At 44.4% G+C, this 15,354-nt stretch overlaps 1 protein-coding gene across 4 annotated transcripts; it reads right to left on the minus strand.

Annotated features, from left to right (window-relative positions):
• Window positions 1-1,562: 1,562 nt before the first annotated feature.
• LOC101159329 (ras association domain-containing protein 8) lies at window positions 1,563-7,990 on the minus strand. 4 transcript variants are annotated; one of them, XM_011486450.3, is made up of 6 exons: window positions 7,513-7,987; window positions 4,013-4,153; window positions 2,762-3,376; window positions 2,403-2,671; window positions 2,016-2,197; window positions 1,563-1,836 (listed from the first exon to the last, which is right to left on the minus strand). In XM_011486450.3, exons 2-5 carry the CDS (start codon window positions 4,113-4,115, stop codon window positions 2,033-2,035), a joined length of 1,152 nt encoding a protein of 383 aa, XP_011484752.1. In that variant the 5' UTR covers window positions 4,116-4,153; window positions 7,513-7,987; the 3' UTR covers window positions 1,563-1,836; window positions 2,016-2,032. The 4 variants fall into 4 exon arrangements, with proteins under 4 accessions (XP_011484752.1, XP_011484754.1, XP_004066819.1 ...); XM_011486452.3 differs by having other exon boundaries at window positions 1,563-2,197; window positions 2,409-2,671; window positions 7,513-7,990; XM_004066771.4 differs by having other exon boundaries at window positions 1,563-2,197.
• Between the last annotated feature and the right edge of the window lie 7,364 nt (window positions 7,991-15,354).

Consider the following 15,354-nt stretch of genomic DNA (forward strand, 5'->3'; position numbering starts at 1 on the left):
TATTTCATGAAGAGCTTTTTCAGGAAAATGAGTCTATCTGTCAATCAAACTAGACAAGGTGGAGACACTTCTGTGATTGGCTACTCCTTTACCCAGACATGAGCAGCAGCACCCTGACTACATCGATCGAAGACGCTTCACCAAACCTGACGGCGCGATGCACACTCCTAAACACTAGGGGGAGTATGCACCTCAACACATCCACAGTGTTACCAGAAATTGGGCAGTTTTGGTTCTAAATTTGCGGATAAAAGTGGCTTTGGGCGAGTGTGCATAATTCAGGTGATTTTGTGGTCGGTTCGGCAATTTTTTTTCTTCTCATGAACATTTAGTAGTGGCCTAAGTTAGGCTGGGCGGTTGTTGGAGTTCCACTAAGCTTCTATGAACTGGAGTTTCCATGAACGCACCATGCCGCGTATGGGAGGGGCTACAAGCTAATGTTTATAGCCTGATAGCCACATGGAGCGGTTGCTTGTGCTTATCTCAGTAACAATGCATGGATGCACAATGTACATGGAGAGTGTTAAGATGTCAGAAACGTCATCGCAGGAAAGGTTCAACATTTTTCTTGAGAGGGAAAAATAAAATCAGAGGACCTGATTATAATCATTGTCTCATTGAAAACAGAAAAATATCATAAGGTTCAGGAGGCCCGAGCAGGCTTGTCCCGCTTTGCACAGCTGCCTGGTCTGACTGTCGGTCCGCCAGCTCCCCTCCTGCGAGCCGACATGAGGCACGATGTGAGCTCTGAGAGAATGGCGGAAGAATGAGGAGTGTTTCAACGGGGGACTTCGAGACGTGGACGACCGGAGCTCCTCTGTGGTTTGGTCCACACAAACCCTCAAACTACAAAAACAGAGTCGTAGATGTTTGCATCTTCTGCAGCAGACAGATTGTTTGTCTCTATTTGATCTCTAATGTCAGCAAAGCCGTGCAGATATCACTGAAATATGTCATCTCTGACTGGTTCACCGCTGAGCGGGTATCGAGGAATATGAGTCGATTTCCATGGATCAGCCAATGAGCGTTTAGATCCCGCCCACTTTCACTGATTGACAGACCCATTCTCCTGAAAAAGCTCTTCATGAAATAAATAAGCCATTGTGAAAAACAGCAACATGAAATAAAAACAAAGCTACTTTGGAAAATATTGATTTTGAAATATGAGCTTCTGAAAAAAGACAGAATTATAATAATTTTCCACATGATTAAAATGAATATTAAAATGTTGTTTTAAAATAATGAACAGGCTTTTAAAGCAAAATGAAATATATTGAATAATATAATGGCTAATTTAAAATCTGTGTGCAGGTTTTTCACAGTTTCATGATCTTTTTATATATTTATGAGAGATTTATAGGTTTATTGTGTATTTGCATGAGGCCATATTTATTTATTTAATTAAATATTTATTTATTTAATTATGAACAGTATAGGACTCCATATATATGTGCATAATTGTATGTTGCAATTGTTCAATAAAAAAATAAATAAATAAAAAAAGCTGCACCCCTTGTAGGAATCATCTATGTCTCCCTCTGGTGGACAAAAGGGAGAACTGCTGCATCAGCTGATCTTTATTACAGAATAAATATGCCATTTTCATGTACAAAAAGAAGAGTGTCACATTTTCTAGAAAACAACATTCACAAAAATATAAAACACACCTAAAAAACTTTTGTTTCGTTTTTCTCTCTTCAGGGCATTTTTTCAACCCCAGAGGCAGTGCAGTTCTCAGACTCACACACTCACACATACATTTGCACAGTGGGACAACACACACACACAGGTATGGGGACAGGACAGGTTTCAGGAAATGTCTGATTCTTCTGTGTCCTGTGACAAAAAAAGGAAGTTACTGGTAGTTCACACAAGAGGTTCCTCTTATTTTTAGATTCTATGGAGGATTTTTCATTTTCTTGAATTTTCTAAATTGATGCAAAAGTCAGCAGTAGTATATTTTTTTAGCATAGTGTTTATTCTTTTTTCTAAACATGTCAAAAATAAAAAGTAACCTTCTATTGTTTCATCTTCACAGTTTTTCCTCCATCATGGTTGAGCCTTTGAGGTGAGCATCATGGAGGTGCAGCAGGTTGTTCTGCTCAGGGGGCGGAGCCACCCCCGCCTGGTGGATGAAGTGCTGCAGGTTGCTCTGCCTCAGCTCTTTGTTCAGCTCCTTGATCATCTCCTGCCTCTCCTGCAGGACACAGAGAGCCGTTCTCATCATCACTTCACCACAAGCGTGAGGCTCTTCGCTCTGGAAGAACCTCTTTTCCTGGAACTCATCCCAGTTTGACAGGATTTTGAGAACTGATACTCCTTGTGATGAAATGGGACATGTGTAGGGTTTGTATGTCCTGCACTGTGCTGAAGTGATGCTTTGAGTGTCTTGGGTGTGATACCTTTACCCTTTCCTCTGCCGTCTGCAGCTCCTGCTGGCTTTCTGCCAGCAGCCTCTCCAGTTCTTCTCCCAGCTGCAGGCGCCTCTGGAGCTTCTGTGTCAGGGACATGATGACCTCGTTTGTCTGCTTTGCTTCCACCTGGGACCTCTCGCTCTGGGCCCTGAGGTCCAGCTCCTCCTCCAGCTTTACACACTGCGTGCGAAGCTCCTTAATTTCTTCATTTTGTTCATCAATGGAGGCACAAATCTCATCGAGGCGTTTGCTCCTCGCTGTCAAGAGCAGAGTTCACATTTATTAGTGTCCAAGTATCACAAAGGTCGGTGCTGTTAAAGTGTTTTCGTGCAGATTTGAAGTCCTACCCAGTTCAAGGTCCATCTCCAGCTGTAGCTCCTCCTCCCAGGTCTCGCCGTACGTCAACTCCACCTGGTTCTGCCTGAACTGCTGCTCCAGATCTGCCAGCTCCTCTGTGAATGCTGGACTCAGGCTGAAGGCATCAGCAGGAGAGCTATCCTGCTCCTGAAACACTGTCTCTTTCTCCAGAGCTTCAATCTGCAGCTCCAGATCCTGCAGCCTCCTCCGGTGCTGCAGGATCTGCTTGAACGCCTCCTCTTTAGAGGCCGTTTCACAGTCAGAGCCGTGTGATGACGGCTCAGGCGAGGATCTGGGGGATGGAGACATGGCTTTGTGTTGTTTACTCCTCCTTGGTAGAGATGAGGGGCCTAAATTGAAGGTGAGAGCCTTCTGAGGACCCCTGGGCTTCAGAGGTCCCGATGGTGTCGGTGGGGGAAGCTCTCTCCCAAGGGTGGGGCCGTGTGAGTCCTCGCTGAGGCTGGGACCGGTTCTTTGCAGGACAAACTGGACCTCTGCGGCCAGAGGTCCCAGCTGAGCCAGCTGCTGCAGAGGACAGTCGTCAGCCGCCAGGATCCTGTCGTTCCCTCGGTACTTCATGGTGAGGGTGTACCGGCCCGTCTGACCTGCAGACACAGCCGACCGTCACGCCGAGCAGCACACACACGGGTCCACGCCACAGCGTGGAAACATCCACGGGTCCACGCCACAGCTGGAACGCTGTGGCGTGGACCCGTGGAAACATCCAAATCCATCAGGATCACAGACAGTAGCAGCTGAAAGGGGAGGGACTTGTCTGGACTTTGGGGTCAAAACTAGCCGCCGGGTCAAATAAAGTCCTGAGAGGAGGAGGACTCTCTAAAAGTTTTTTTTTTTTAGTCTGTGAAGTTCACACTTTTTAGGGAGAGAGGAGACACTCCACCTTCAGTCTCACCTGATCAACACCCGATCCAGATGTTTTTATTGAAATTATAAGGCAGCTGTTCAAAATGTTTCCTGACTCCGGCCCCGTTTTCTGACCTACAATCTTTCTAAAGGGTCAAACAATAAATCTGCCTGAATTTCAAAATGTTTGCCAAAAAAAACCCAAAAAAGCAGCACTCAATAAAAAGTTTTTGTTCTAAAAGGTGATCATGTCAAAGCACTGCAGGGTTTTCAGAAGAATACTAGTCTTTGGACATAACACACAAAAGTGTTTGGTGTTCTGGAAGTGAACTGTGTGAAAAGGACAGCAGAATGCAGGCAGTCAGGTGAGAACATACCGATCGCTTGTGCAAGAGTGATGACGACATCCTGACAGGAGGTGCTCAGCGATAAGCCGCAGACCACCCTGAGGACGCCCTCCACCCACACCTTCAGCTCCATGGCCCACGCTTCTGCAGAGGCAGGCCAGACGCCCGAAACTGCAACAGACAGCAGGAGAGACGGCACCGCTGAGGACAGGAGGACTGACAGGCATCAGCCCTGCAGAGAATGCATCCACCAAACGGGAGAACAGACAGAATCCACATGTGAGAGGGAGCACAAACTATCATGTGGTTTGGAATTTCACAGCTTTCTACGTTTGTATAAAGGTTTAGGTCAGAAACGCAAAGCTCAGTGTTTCTGGACAACAGCTTTTCATTTCTTCTGTTGTCGTGCTTCAGTGTAATTAGGTTGAATTTTAGTTTGTATCATTCATAACAATTATTGGCACCGCTTCATTAATGTTTCATTCATTGATGGGGGGCTTGCAGGATCTCTGCAGCCCATTGATGAGGACATCGGTGTCCCTTCAGCTGTCCACTTCAGTCCTTTCTTCCTCCATGAAAGACCCCAGATGTCATGAATGAAAAGGAAAATAAAGTGTTGGTCCTCTCCACCCAAATGTGTCTCTGAGCTCCTTATTTTACAGATGAAACTCCGCTTTACCGACACCGAACCCCGGAAAGACGGCTACACTGATTTTGAGTCGCTCACATCTTTCATCGTCAAGCAAGGCTCCGATAAACAGACATCTTTGGTGTTTTCTCCTTGTTTGGACTCAAATCTCCACATTTCCACTTTTTTTCCTGTAAGTGAGGAACAAAATATTTTTTTTCTCACTGTGGCCCTAAACCTCTCTTGTAGAGTTGTGCCATCTTTAGGGAAAACTAGGCAGAAGTTCATTTGAAATCCACCTCTGATTTGCAGGGGCCAACCTATCCCCTCTGTTTACACTCTGTTCTTAGCTGACAGCCCCTCACACCTCCAGCTGGTGCAGCACAAATATCGGAGCCGTACAGTTTGGATCCAGATTCCAGCTCAGACGAGGAAAACAAAGACGCTCCTGGATCTGTTTGTCCGACAGCGGATGATCAGAATGGAGCCTGCCCAGCGTATCGTCTGCGTCACAAATACGACCTTTTTCAAACGGCACTTTTTTCATCTGCTCCCAATTCACAACGATTTGAATAAAGAGGTACCCAGAAATGCAGTTTTAGGCTGCATTTTCTTCCTAAATGTCCTCCATTGCCAAAAAAATGACATAAGAACAACAATCCTATCTGACAACCAACATGAATCTGCTTCATTCTTGCTTTCAGGTTGTCGTTTTTCTATGGGGTTCATTCCTCATTTTTAATTTTCACTTCCTCAAACTGTTCCAAAGTCACGAGCATTTACAAAATGATCTGTGACAACAAATTAACCCTTGTGCTATCTTAGATGACCCCCCCCCCCCTTCCATTGAGGTGTTCTCCCTACCATGACAAAGGTGGATGAAGGTGGAAAGATTTCATGTAATCCATGGACACCAGTGAAGATCACAAATCATTGAAGAAAAAAGGTTCAGAGCACTGTCTAGTGGGTCTAGATGACCCAACTCCCAATGGTAAAGTGCCTACGATAGCACAAGGGTTACATAAGTATTGGAAGCATAAACGTGTTTGTCATCTGTGTAAAAAGTTGTGGTCAAACCTTCACACACAAATGACAACTTCCTGAAGCATTTGTCTTTCATTTTCCACTGGTTCTTAGCTGTTCTTTCCAAAAGCTGTTTTTCATTTTCCAGTCATTTGGCGGATACTCCCAGTGTGTAAGTGGACTGTCCTCTTTCGGCTGTGGGGCATCTTACAGTTTCTGCCGCCGACAGACCTTCTGCTTTTTCCATGCGGTGGTCAGAAATATTGATCAGTCCAGCTACATTTTCTCTAACCACAGACTAGTCTGCAGTTATATTAACTGAAATTAGACATACATTATACATACGAGTCTCTGGTTAGACTGCACTCCAGTTAAGATGGAATGTAGTTAGTCTTGTCTACGTTTAGTTTACATTCTTTTAGAGTTCAGACCAACTAGAGTCCGGTTGGACTGGACCTTTCCGGCTCCTCACAATCAGTTCAAGACGTGGAACCCATGAACCCAACATGACACAAACAAAGTGAACTAAGGGGAAGCCCAAACCGTACATTTTAGTTAAGTAGAGGGTCACACTTTCAAAATAAAATACTGTGACTCATGCACTTTCAAAGTAAAACCTAGTTGTGGCCATGGCTAGATGATGCTTTCATGAAAAATATATTGAGTTTTCAGCCTTGTGGATATCATAGCTGTAAAAGAGACACATGTGGATTTTAATAACTGTGCTACTAAGTATAATAAACAGGGAATTAGTTTTATTTGATTCATTTCTTTACGCAGAAAAGTCTGCAAAAGGGGCGATGTTTGCAACGCAAACTGATGATTCTGCTTCTTTTTATGGTCGATGCTGAAAACAAACATGGCCTCAAAAATTTTCCTTCATTTTCATATGTGGACACATCTCCTCCGCTTTAAACGTGAAGAAAGTATGTTTACATGGGAGTCACTGGGCTTTTGAATAAAGAGAAAGCTTTATCTTTATGGTCAGTACTTAAAAATAATCAAATAATGGTTCTTCTGTCTGACTTCAAAGCCCAAACAGCTCCTAAAGCCAACAGGCTTTTATTTTGAAGTTTCAGGTAATCCATCTCCCTGCAGACCTGCATCCGCTGATGTTTCTGTGTTTTTGTAAATGAAAGCCTGGGATCCTGGAGAGCGGACAGGCTCCTCAGCAGGTGAGCCACTGGGTTCTGTCATGTGTTCCACGTCAGACCGGTCTTCATCGTAAGGAATGTTGCAGAACACGCACACATTCCTGGCTCTGACTCCGCCCACACATACCTCTCTCTGTTTACCGAGTTCCCCCAGCACGGGGGTCAGTATCACTGAACTCCAGAAACGAGTCGACGAGAGCCGAAGCAACAAAAGGAGGAGGAAGAAGATGATCTTCATCACCATTTCCTCTCACACAGCAACACAGATCTTTCGGACACACTTTGCTGTTTTCTGATTTGAAAGGCGCCTCATCGCCACGCTGAATTGTTTTAAATGCTTGAACACATTTTGAGAGAGCTTAACTCTGAAATGAAAAGGAAAGGGAGCTGCTGAGCAGAGCAAACAGTTCAAATCTAAATCTGGACGCTGAAGAAGGCCGACTGTGCAGGACGTGAGGAAGCTCGGACACAAACCGACCCTGGCTCCTCAGAAGCATCAACTCTCCACCTTCATGCCCTCTGCAGCAACGCAGCCACTTTCCTTCATTACCTTTCAAGATGAAAAGGAAAATCCATTTTCATGCTAAGAGTTTGTGTGATCGTGTAAAGATTGTGTCTGCAGTTCTTGTGTCGAGTGCGTGTTGAGTGGCATAAGAAAAGCAGGTCTGGTCATATTGAGGGAAAGTGATGAAGATGAGCGTCAGCAGGGACAGACAGACACTCACCCTGACGTTCAGCTTGTCCTCTGCTTCATCCACACCGCTCTTCTTCCTCTCCTCCTCCTCCTCTTCGCTCGGGCTCCTTGCTGATGGGAGGCTGACTGACTGTGACCTCAACACTCACCTCCTCTCACACACTCACCCGGGAATGAGGAGGAGGAGGAGTGAAGCGAAGGAATGCGGCCCAGCTGGCTGTGCTGCGTGACGTCATCGCCGTGTTTGGCTGCTGTTAAGGTCACTCACTCCGCTTTTACGCTCAGTTTCTGTGGCTTCACTCGTCACATAAAGTCCAATCAACGCCTTCTTTGAAAAAGACCAGAAAAGCTTCAGTAATGAAGCTGGTTTTTCTCTCTGGACAGTTCTGAAGTCCTGCGGCTCAGCGGGTTTTCTTCAGGACAGAGCAGCTGTCTGAAGTGTCTTCTGTCATGGGAGAGGTTTCACTCTCCTTCCTGTGTTTGAACAGTGAAGTCACTGTGATACTGAAACCAGGTTCCTCCAGGAGAAACCAGGGGAGTGGCTCCTGTCACCGCCCACCTCCGTTTCCATGACTCCTGCGTTCCTCCCGGAAGCTTCTGTCTTTCCCTCCGTCTGCCAGCGATAAGTCTGTTCAGCGGGAATCAGAGGAGAGGAGAAGGCGTGAAACCGAGTCTGCGGCAGATGTTCATGAAACCTGTCGAAATCAGCTTCTTCCTTTTCACCTGTCTTCTTTAAAAACATTAAAAATTACTCAATAGTTCCATCTAGTGCTGGAGAGTGTTAATGGAAATATATCATTGCCCCTCATCTCCAGGAATGTAGAATTTATCAATGAGACTCAGTTAATTTCTGGGTTTTTTGTTTTGTGATTAAACTCTGTCATTCATCCGCAGCATGTGACCTGTGCTGTTCAACTGTCATGTTTTGTTCGGTTTTTAATACTTTCAAATGTTTGCATCAGTAGGATTTAACATTTAAAAGTGGAATTTTCAAATGTAAGCAGGATGAGGTTTTTGGACTAAAAACAATTCATGATAAAGCTGTGAGAGGCGTTGAATGGTCCTCAGTCGCCACCCGCCTTTTGATCCGCCCTCACTGGCTGATTGGCTGCAACAGCCCCGCCCACCCTGGTCAGAGCTGCATGTACTAAATTCATTGAAAAAAAAACACACCTTTATCGTGCTATTCTAAAGCCTTTCAGAGAAATCTATGTCCATGTTTATGATCATGATCACCTTTGGCACACCAAAAAATGATCTATATTTTGCCTTTCACTCCTTGTGGGTGCCGCATAATTCATGATGTCATCCTAGAGCCGGCCTCAGCGGCGTGTCTGCGTTTCTCCCACGAAAACAAAGATGGATGTGCAGATTGTGCAACGAAAGCATTTTGCTAATCACGGCTAGCTCTGTGGAGAAAGTGGGCGTGTCTCTTAGCCTGGAGGCGGTGCCTCAGTGCAGACCATACCTGGAAAGGGGCGGTTCCTCCCTTTGTGATGTCATAATGTGAGGACCCTCGTTATTGTGGGATGGGAGGGGCTGGTGCTAAGAGGAATATATTCATGAACGGATCAAAATCATGATTTAGGCCCTCTTTAAAATTGCACTTTTTCTGTTGCTTTTATCTCCATATCAAGCATTTTATGTTTTAGCTGAATGGGGTGATGAACAGGTCTTTTGGAACTTTTGGATTTTCTTGGCAACTGAGCATTTCTGTTAACCACGCCCACTGAACCACGCCCACAAGAACAGGCGGACAGCTGGATCTAAATGCAGTCGTTTGATTAGCTCAGCTAAAGGTCCACAAAGCTAAATCAGGGTCAGGCAGGCAGGAGTCGATAACAGGCATGAGAGCAGCAGAGGAGAATCAAAAACCAGGCGAGAGTCAGAACAGGGTCAGGAGGTCAAGGCCAAATACAACAGAGTGGCACAAACAATACTTTGCTGTGAGCCCAGCTCAGTGCAGTGCTTAAGTAAGCTGTGGTTGATGAGTGATTGAGAGTCAGGTATCCAGGAAGTGAGCGCTGGGGTTGCTGGGAGATGAAGTGCCTTCAGTACTCTGGATGCTGCCCCCGCCGGTGACCAGAGGGCACACACCCACATTCCGAAGATGTTCACATTATTTTGTTCAGGTCAGGCATCAAACGTTCACAATAATCCGTTAAGAGGTGTACGTGCAAGAAAGGAATGCCGCTCTTGTGAGCTCGCCATGCCAATGCTGCTCTAAATCCAACGTTAGCTTCCCCCTGATGCTCAAGGAGGCCATGGGGTGAGATCTCTAGAAGGAGTTTACATTTGTAGAAGACTGAAAGGCGATTTTTTTCCTCCCCAGGAAAATAGAAACAGTCTGTTCCCAAGGTCAAAGGTCAGCAAGAGTGCAGTTGTGGTTGTAGGCTTGACCTTGCTGCATGTGTGTGAAATGTCCTTAAGATCGATCAAATAAAGAAACGATTTTTCATGCTGTGCAAAAAATGGGAAAATGTCAAAATTTTAAGCCATGTCATGTGGCCATCCCATAATAATTTCAAAACCTTCATTGGATAACCCGACACGTGTGTTTTGGTTTTATTAGAAGAATGAAAAAAGATTTTGAGCCCCAATCATTTTTTGACAGCTCCTGTGATGTCATCGTTTTGGGGGGGGTTAATAAATGGGTCCGGTCCTTCAGTCCAGGACTGCTGCTGGACAGAACCAGTGCAACAGCTTTTCATGAGGGGTCGGCTCTTTCCTGCCTTCTTTTGGTGTCAGGTTTGCATTCCTTCACGCCAAAGCCTCGGTTTGAGCCGTCAGACCCACAGTCGTGTGTCTTTTAACGTTTCGCGTCTGCTCGCTCAGAGAAATGAGAACACGGCTTTGCTGGTCGTTTGGTTAAAGACCAAGCATCTCTGCAAAGTCAAAAAAAGGAAAACCAAACAGGACAAAACAGAAAATGTTCTTTTCAAGTTGAATTTCTTTTTTTTTCACGAGCAAAATGGTTTTTAAAAAGAAAGCAGAAACATGAAACTCATTTGAACTGACATGAAAACACGATGAGTTTTAGGACCACCAAAAAAAAGTAATATTATGAGAAAAAAGTCACAAATTTACTACTTCAAATCTCATGAATTTACGAGATAAAAGTCGAAGTCCAAATAGTTGAGGATTTCTTTGTTTTTGAAACCTATCTGGAACTAAAGCTTCACTAAATTCTCAACTTCTTTAATCTTCAAGCTAGGCTGCGATAAACAGTTACTCTGGTGTTTTTCTCAGTAATTTATTACTTTTTCAACAAAATGTACGTGTTTTAAAGGTGCCTATTTACGATTTTATTCTCGTAATTTTGCATTTATGACTTTTTTCTTGTGAATTTAGAACTTTAAAGTCATAATAAATAAATAAAAAAGGTTTATATACGGGCCCTAAAACTTTGTCACAGAAGGTGTCATTCAGTAGAAAATCTTTTTCATTCAGCAACATTTCCTTTGCTAGGAATGTAGACATTTCTTCTTACACCAAGACATGATCCATTTTTAGGTTTGCAGACGTTTACACACAGGGGGCTGCCGTGGTTTCAGCGCAGATTCTTCATTTTGACGGCATCTTTCTTCTCTTTCAGGCCTCCAGACAACCAGCTGCTCTTCTGTGGTGTCATTTCACACTTCAACTGAAGATGGCGCCCCGTTTCAATTTAGGCTTGAATGTTTCAGACCTGGGAATGTTTTTGATTCTGTGAATGGGATGTATCCGCTGCACTGTCCTGGATGTTGCTTGGTTGCTGTAAAATATAAAATAATGCAATTTAGGACATGAAACTATCATTAATAATATATGGTCAACTGGAAAAACAAACATTAGGAAAAAACATTACAGTGTAGAAGCAGGAAGTCAGGATGATGTGGGTTTAATTTTAAGAGCAGAGACTAAAACTTACATCTCAGGATCTAATTTACCAAGAGCCCAAAGAAAGAGCACAACATTGTGTAACACACAAATGTTATCAATGTTCTCATCAGGGAAGATTCTCAGTCATCCAGGATGGTTGACAGCAGAAAAGGCTTTAAAGAGGATCATCTGGACTTAGTTTTGTCGGTTGAAGACGCTTCGCCTCGGATCCCAATGCTTTGTCGTGCTTTTGAATCTGCTGTTTATTTAGGATTTGTCAGGATTTAGAAAGAGTGACTGAACAGTGCTCGACAGGCGCAAACAGCAGCATTTAGAAGACAGTTTTGCACGTGGGACTGAAAGTCAAATCAGGAAGGAGGACTGGGGGCTGCTGCTGATGGGTTGAGATTAATAATTCATCATTTTGACTGTAAAAATTGGACCATATTTGGCGACTTCTTATTGTTGTTAGTTTTTTACAGAAGAAAGCTGTACAAAAAGAACAAAAGTTTTCTGAAAAAGGACGAGACAGACACGGCCCAAAGACTTAAGACAAGGGCTCAGAGGAATGTCCCTTTGTTCATCAGTAAGCATGTTGTTGTTGCTATCAGTTCTGCACAATTTCATTCATTCATTTATTCTTTCGTTCATTCATTCATTCATTCATTCATTCATTCATTCAACCGTTTTGTCCCTTTCGGGGTCATTGGCTGCCGGAGCCCATGTTTTCATGGCCTTTTTTTTTTATTTTTTCAAAAAGCTTCGTTTATGTGTCAAAGGGGAGGGATTACGTATCCTGGAGTCTTGTTCCCGAGCGAGGGAAGGTCAGAGTGTGACCGCAGACCCCGCTATAATCCGCTGTGGTGAAGAGAGATCTGAGCCAGAAATCAAAGCTCTCAATTTATCAGTCGATCTTTGTTCCAATACTCACCAATGGTCATGACCACTGACTGGAAATGAGAACTGGACTAAGCCCCCTGGCGTTCCAAACAGGAAGTACCTGCTGGCTCCAAGACGCCAAAATCCCAAAGACTTCAATAGCTGTTACTCCGTCCTTTTATTGGTCAGAGGTTCTGGATCTGATACCTTTTTTTAACATGTTATTGATAATCCTTGGTAAAACCTTTTTAATGGTATTTTTCAGTATCCCAAGTTATTCAAGTAAAAAATTGACTAATCAGATGCCTCAATAAAAGCATGTTCCAAATGTTTGATTGAAAGCCTCTGCTGAGCCTGCTTTTTCAGTGGTAGGGGTGTGGCCTTCAAACAAACTTACTCCTGATTGGTGACAGTGGTTGCCGTGGAAATGTTGACTCAGACCGACTCAGACCAATCACTGTTTACTTTCATCATCTGGTTCCACCGTGGCGAGATTTGCATCGCGGAAATATGGCGACTGAATTGGCTTCGTTTCTCTGGAGCCAGAGGTAAGGCGTTGTCTGTTGATGACATCACAGCGAGTTTTTCAACAGCCGTGACTGACAGAAGGAGGCAGCTGGAAATGGTTTCCTCTGTAGGGTGGCTGAGCAGCTGCTCCTCCACATCCAGAGGAGCCAGTTGAAGTGGCTCAGGCCTCCTGGACGCCTCCCTGGGGAGGTGTTCCAGGCATGTCCCACTGGGTAGAGGCCCCAGGGAAGGCCCAGGACACGCTGGAGAGACTACAACATATAAAAAAACTGCAGTCCTTTTTAGTAGTCAAAACAAAGTTCCAGAAACCAAAATGTTAAAAACGAAAAAACAAAACAACATTTCAGAAAACACAGAAATACTAAACACAACCATAAACTGGAAAAGGATATGATTGGGCAATGATATCCAGTAGCTTCATTACTAATAACTTTTAGTTGAAATGATGGACAAACATCGTCAGCCAATAAATCCTGGCTAAGTGACAGTTGGCCAGGCTCACGTGTGGATCCACCAGACTTGTCTACTCTGAGTGCTGACAGGCAAACGAGGACCTGTGGCAAATCCAACCCTGGGGGGGCTGCTTCTGTCCACACAACAGATTGTGGAGCTTCCAACATGTAATGGTGAAAAAAGCCTCTGCTCCATTGAATTACGAGCAGTGAGTCTCAGACCATACTCTGTCCCAAGGGAATTCTCTCACATTGTCACTGTTGTCGTCCACATTCCCGCCGCGGGCTGATGCTGCGGCGGCACATGACGTCATGCATCAGGCACTTTCCTCTCTGCTTAGCCGCGACCCAGAGGCCTGTAAATACTGGGGGCTTCTGCTTCCCCCACATCCTACCTTGCTGTCTGTGTGCAGAATGTGGACTGTATGTTGGAAGTCTAAGGACAGTCTGATTGGAAACATCATCACCAGGGGCCTCATTTATAAAACTTTGCGTAGGATTTGCGTCAGAAGTGGCGTACGGATGAAACATAGGACGTGCGTACGCACAGAAATATTCGGATTTATAAAACCGTGCGCACGCACATCCTACGCATCTTTACCTTAATAAATCACAACCAATTCTAAATGCAGCGCAGCTTTTGCGGCTTCATGACACGCCCATAGTTGCCCATAAATAGTCCGTGAAAAGCCCACAAATGAATATTCATGTCTTGCGAGATCATGGCAAACACAGAGAGGAAATCAAAAAAACGTAACTTCACTCATTGGCGAGGTGGAATAGAGGAGAAAAGTGTTGTTTGGAGGGCACAGTGTGGGCATTACTAATGCCAAAAAGGCACGTGAGCGGCAAACGGTGGCAGACGCCGTAAATGCTGCAGCCTCACATCCTCGGACCGTGGCCGAAATAAAAAAGAAATGGTCGGACATCAAAGTCGAGGCGAAAAAACCTCTGGTCGCCAGAGTGTGTCTGCCATGGGTAGGGGGGGGCACCGGAGCTGACCCCTCTTGATGAGAGACTGGCTGCAATAATTGGGGAATCCCTTTTAAGTGGAGTGGTGACTGAGGCGCAACACCGACGCGCCAGATGCACCGGGTGACACCCCCCCAAAAGCCCGCAGAGGTCCAACAGGACGGCTCAAGGAAGTCGGAACCGGCTCATAAGCCACTCGTCCTCGTTTGCCAGCAAGTCTTCTTGCTGTCTAAAGATGCGTTCTCTCCAAATTCTTCCATTTGCCACATCTTCTAAGAGCCCAAGATCAGCCATTGTGCGTCATTACGCATTGTGATGGAGCATTTTATTTCCCTCCATTTAATTACATCTGACAAGCTACAGATGTCGGTAATAATCAACGTGGAAATGGGAAATTGATCAGCAAATGTAATTTCTTGTTGCTTTCTGAATGGTTGAGACATACGCCATACATTGTTTTATCAAAAATAAAACAAACTAAAGGCATATGCATGAATACCATAATTCCATAGCTTATGAAGAAATATTTTACTATGAAAACAACTTTCCCCAGTGGAGAATTAATGCATCTCTCTCTATCTATCCATCTGTCTGTCTGATTGCTCCTATATCTGCTCCGCCAGACGGACACGTTGACGGGAATATCAGTTTTGTACATTATTTCGTTCTGTTAACTATATTATTTATGAGGATGAATTACACAACATGCCAATATTGCAGAACATATTTCACTTTTCTTTCTGCAAATGTGTGTTCATTTGAATTTCTGTTGTAATTTTCGTTTGATTTTTTTTATTGGTTTCACTGCTGATCGATCAAACGGGTGTTGGTGTAGCTGTTAATTGTAAGACTTGCTTTGTGAAGTCTTCATGTTATTTATGAGAGGCAGTATTGTCATTTTCACTTTCACGTGTTTCTTCCATCTGCCGACGGCGTCGCCGTTTCTCATTTCACCTGTTTTTGTGCGTATGCCTGGGTCAGAGCTTGCGTGAAGGACCGCACATTTTCCCGTCAAGTTTGCTTTTTATAAATATCAACTATTGCGTAGAGAGTGGCGTACGCCTTCTTTTGTGCGTACGCAACGTTTAGAAATGAGGCCCCTGGACTCAGTGAGAGGCAAACAGGCAGACTTTAACAATGGAAAAAGGAAAACTCAGCTGCAAGGTTGTGTTTTGTGATTT

This window comes from Oryzias latipes, chromosome 3 (genome assembly GCF_002234675.1).
Source record: "Oryzias latipes chromosome 3, ASM223467v1".
NCBI lineage: Eukaryota > Metazoa > Chordata > Actinopteri > Beloniformes > Adrianichthyidae > Oryzias > Oryzias latipes.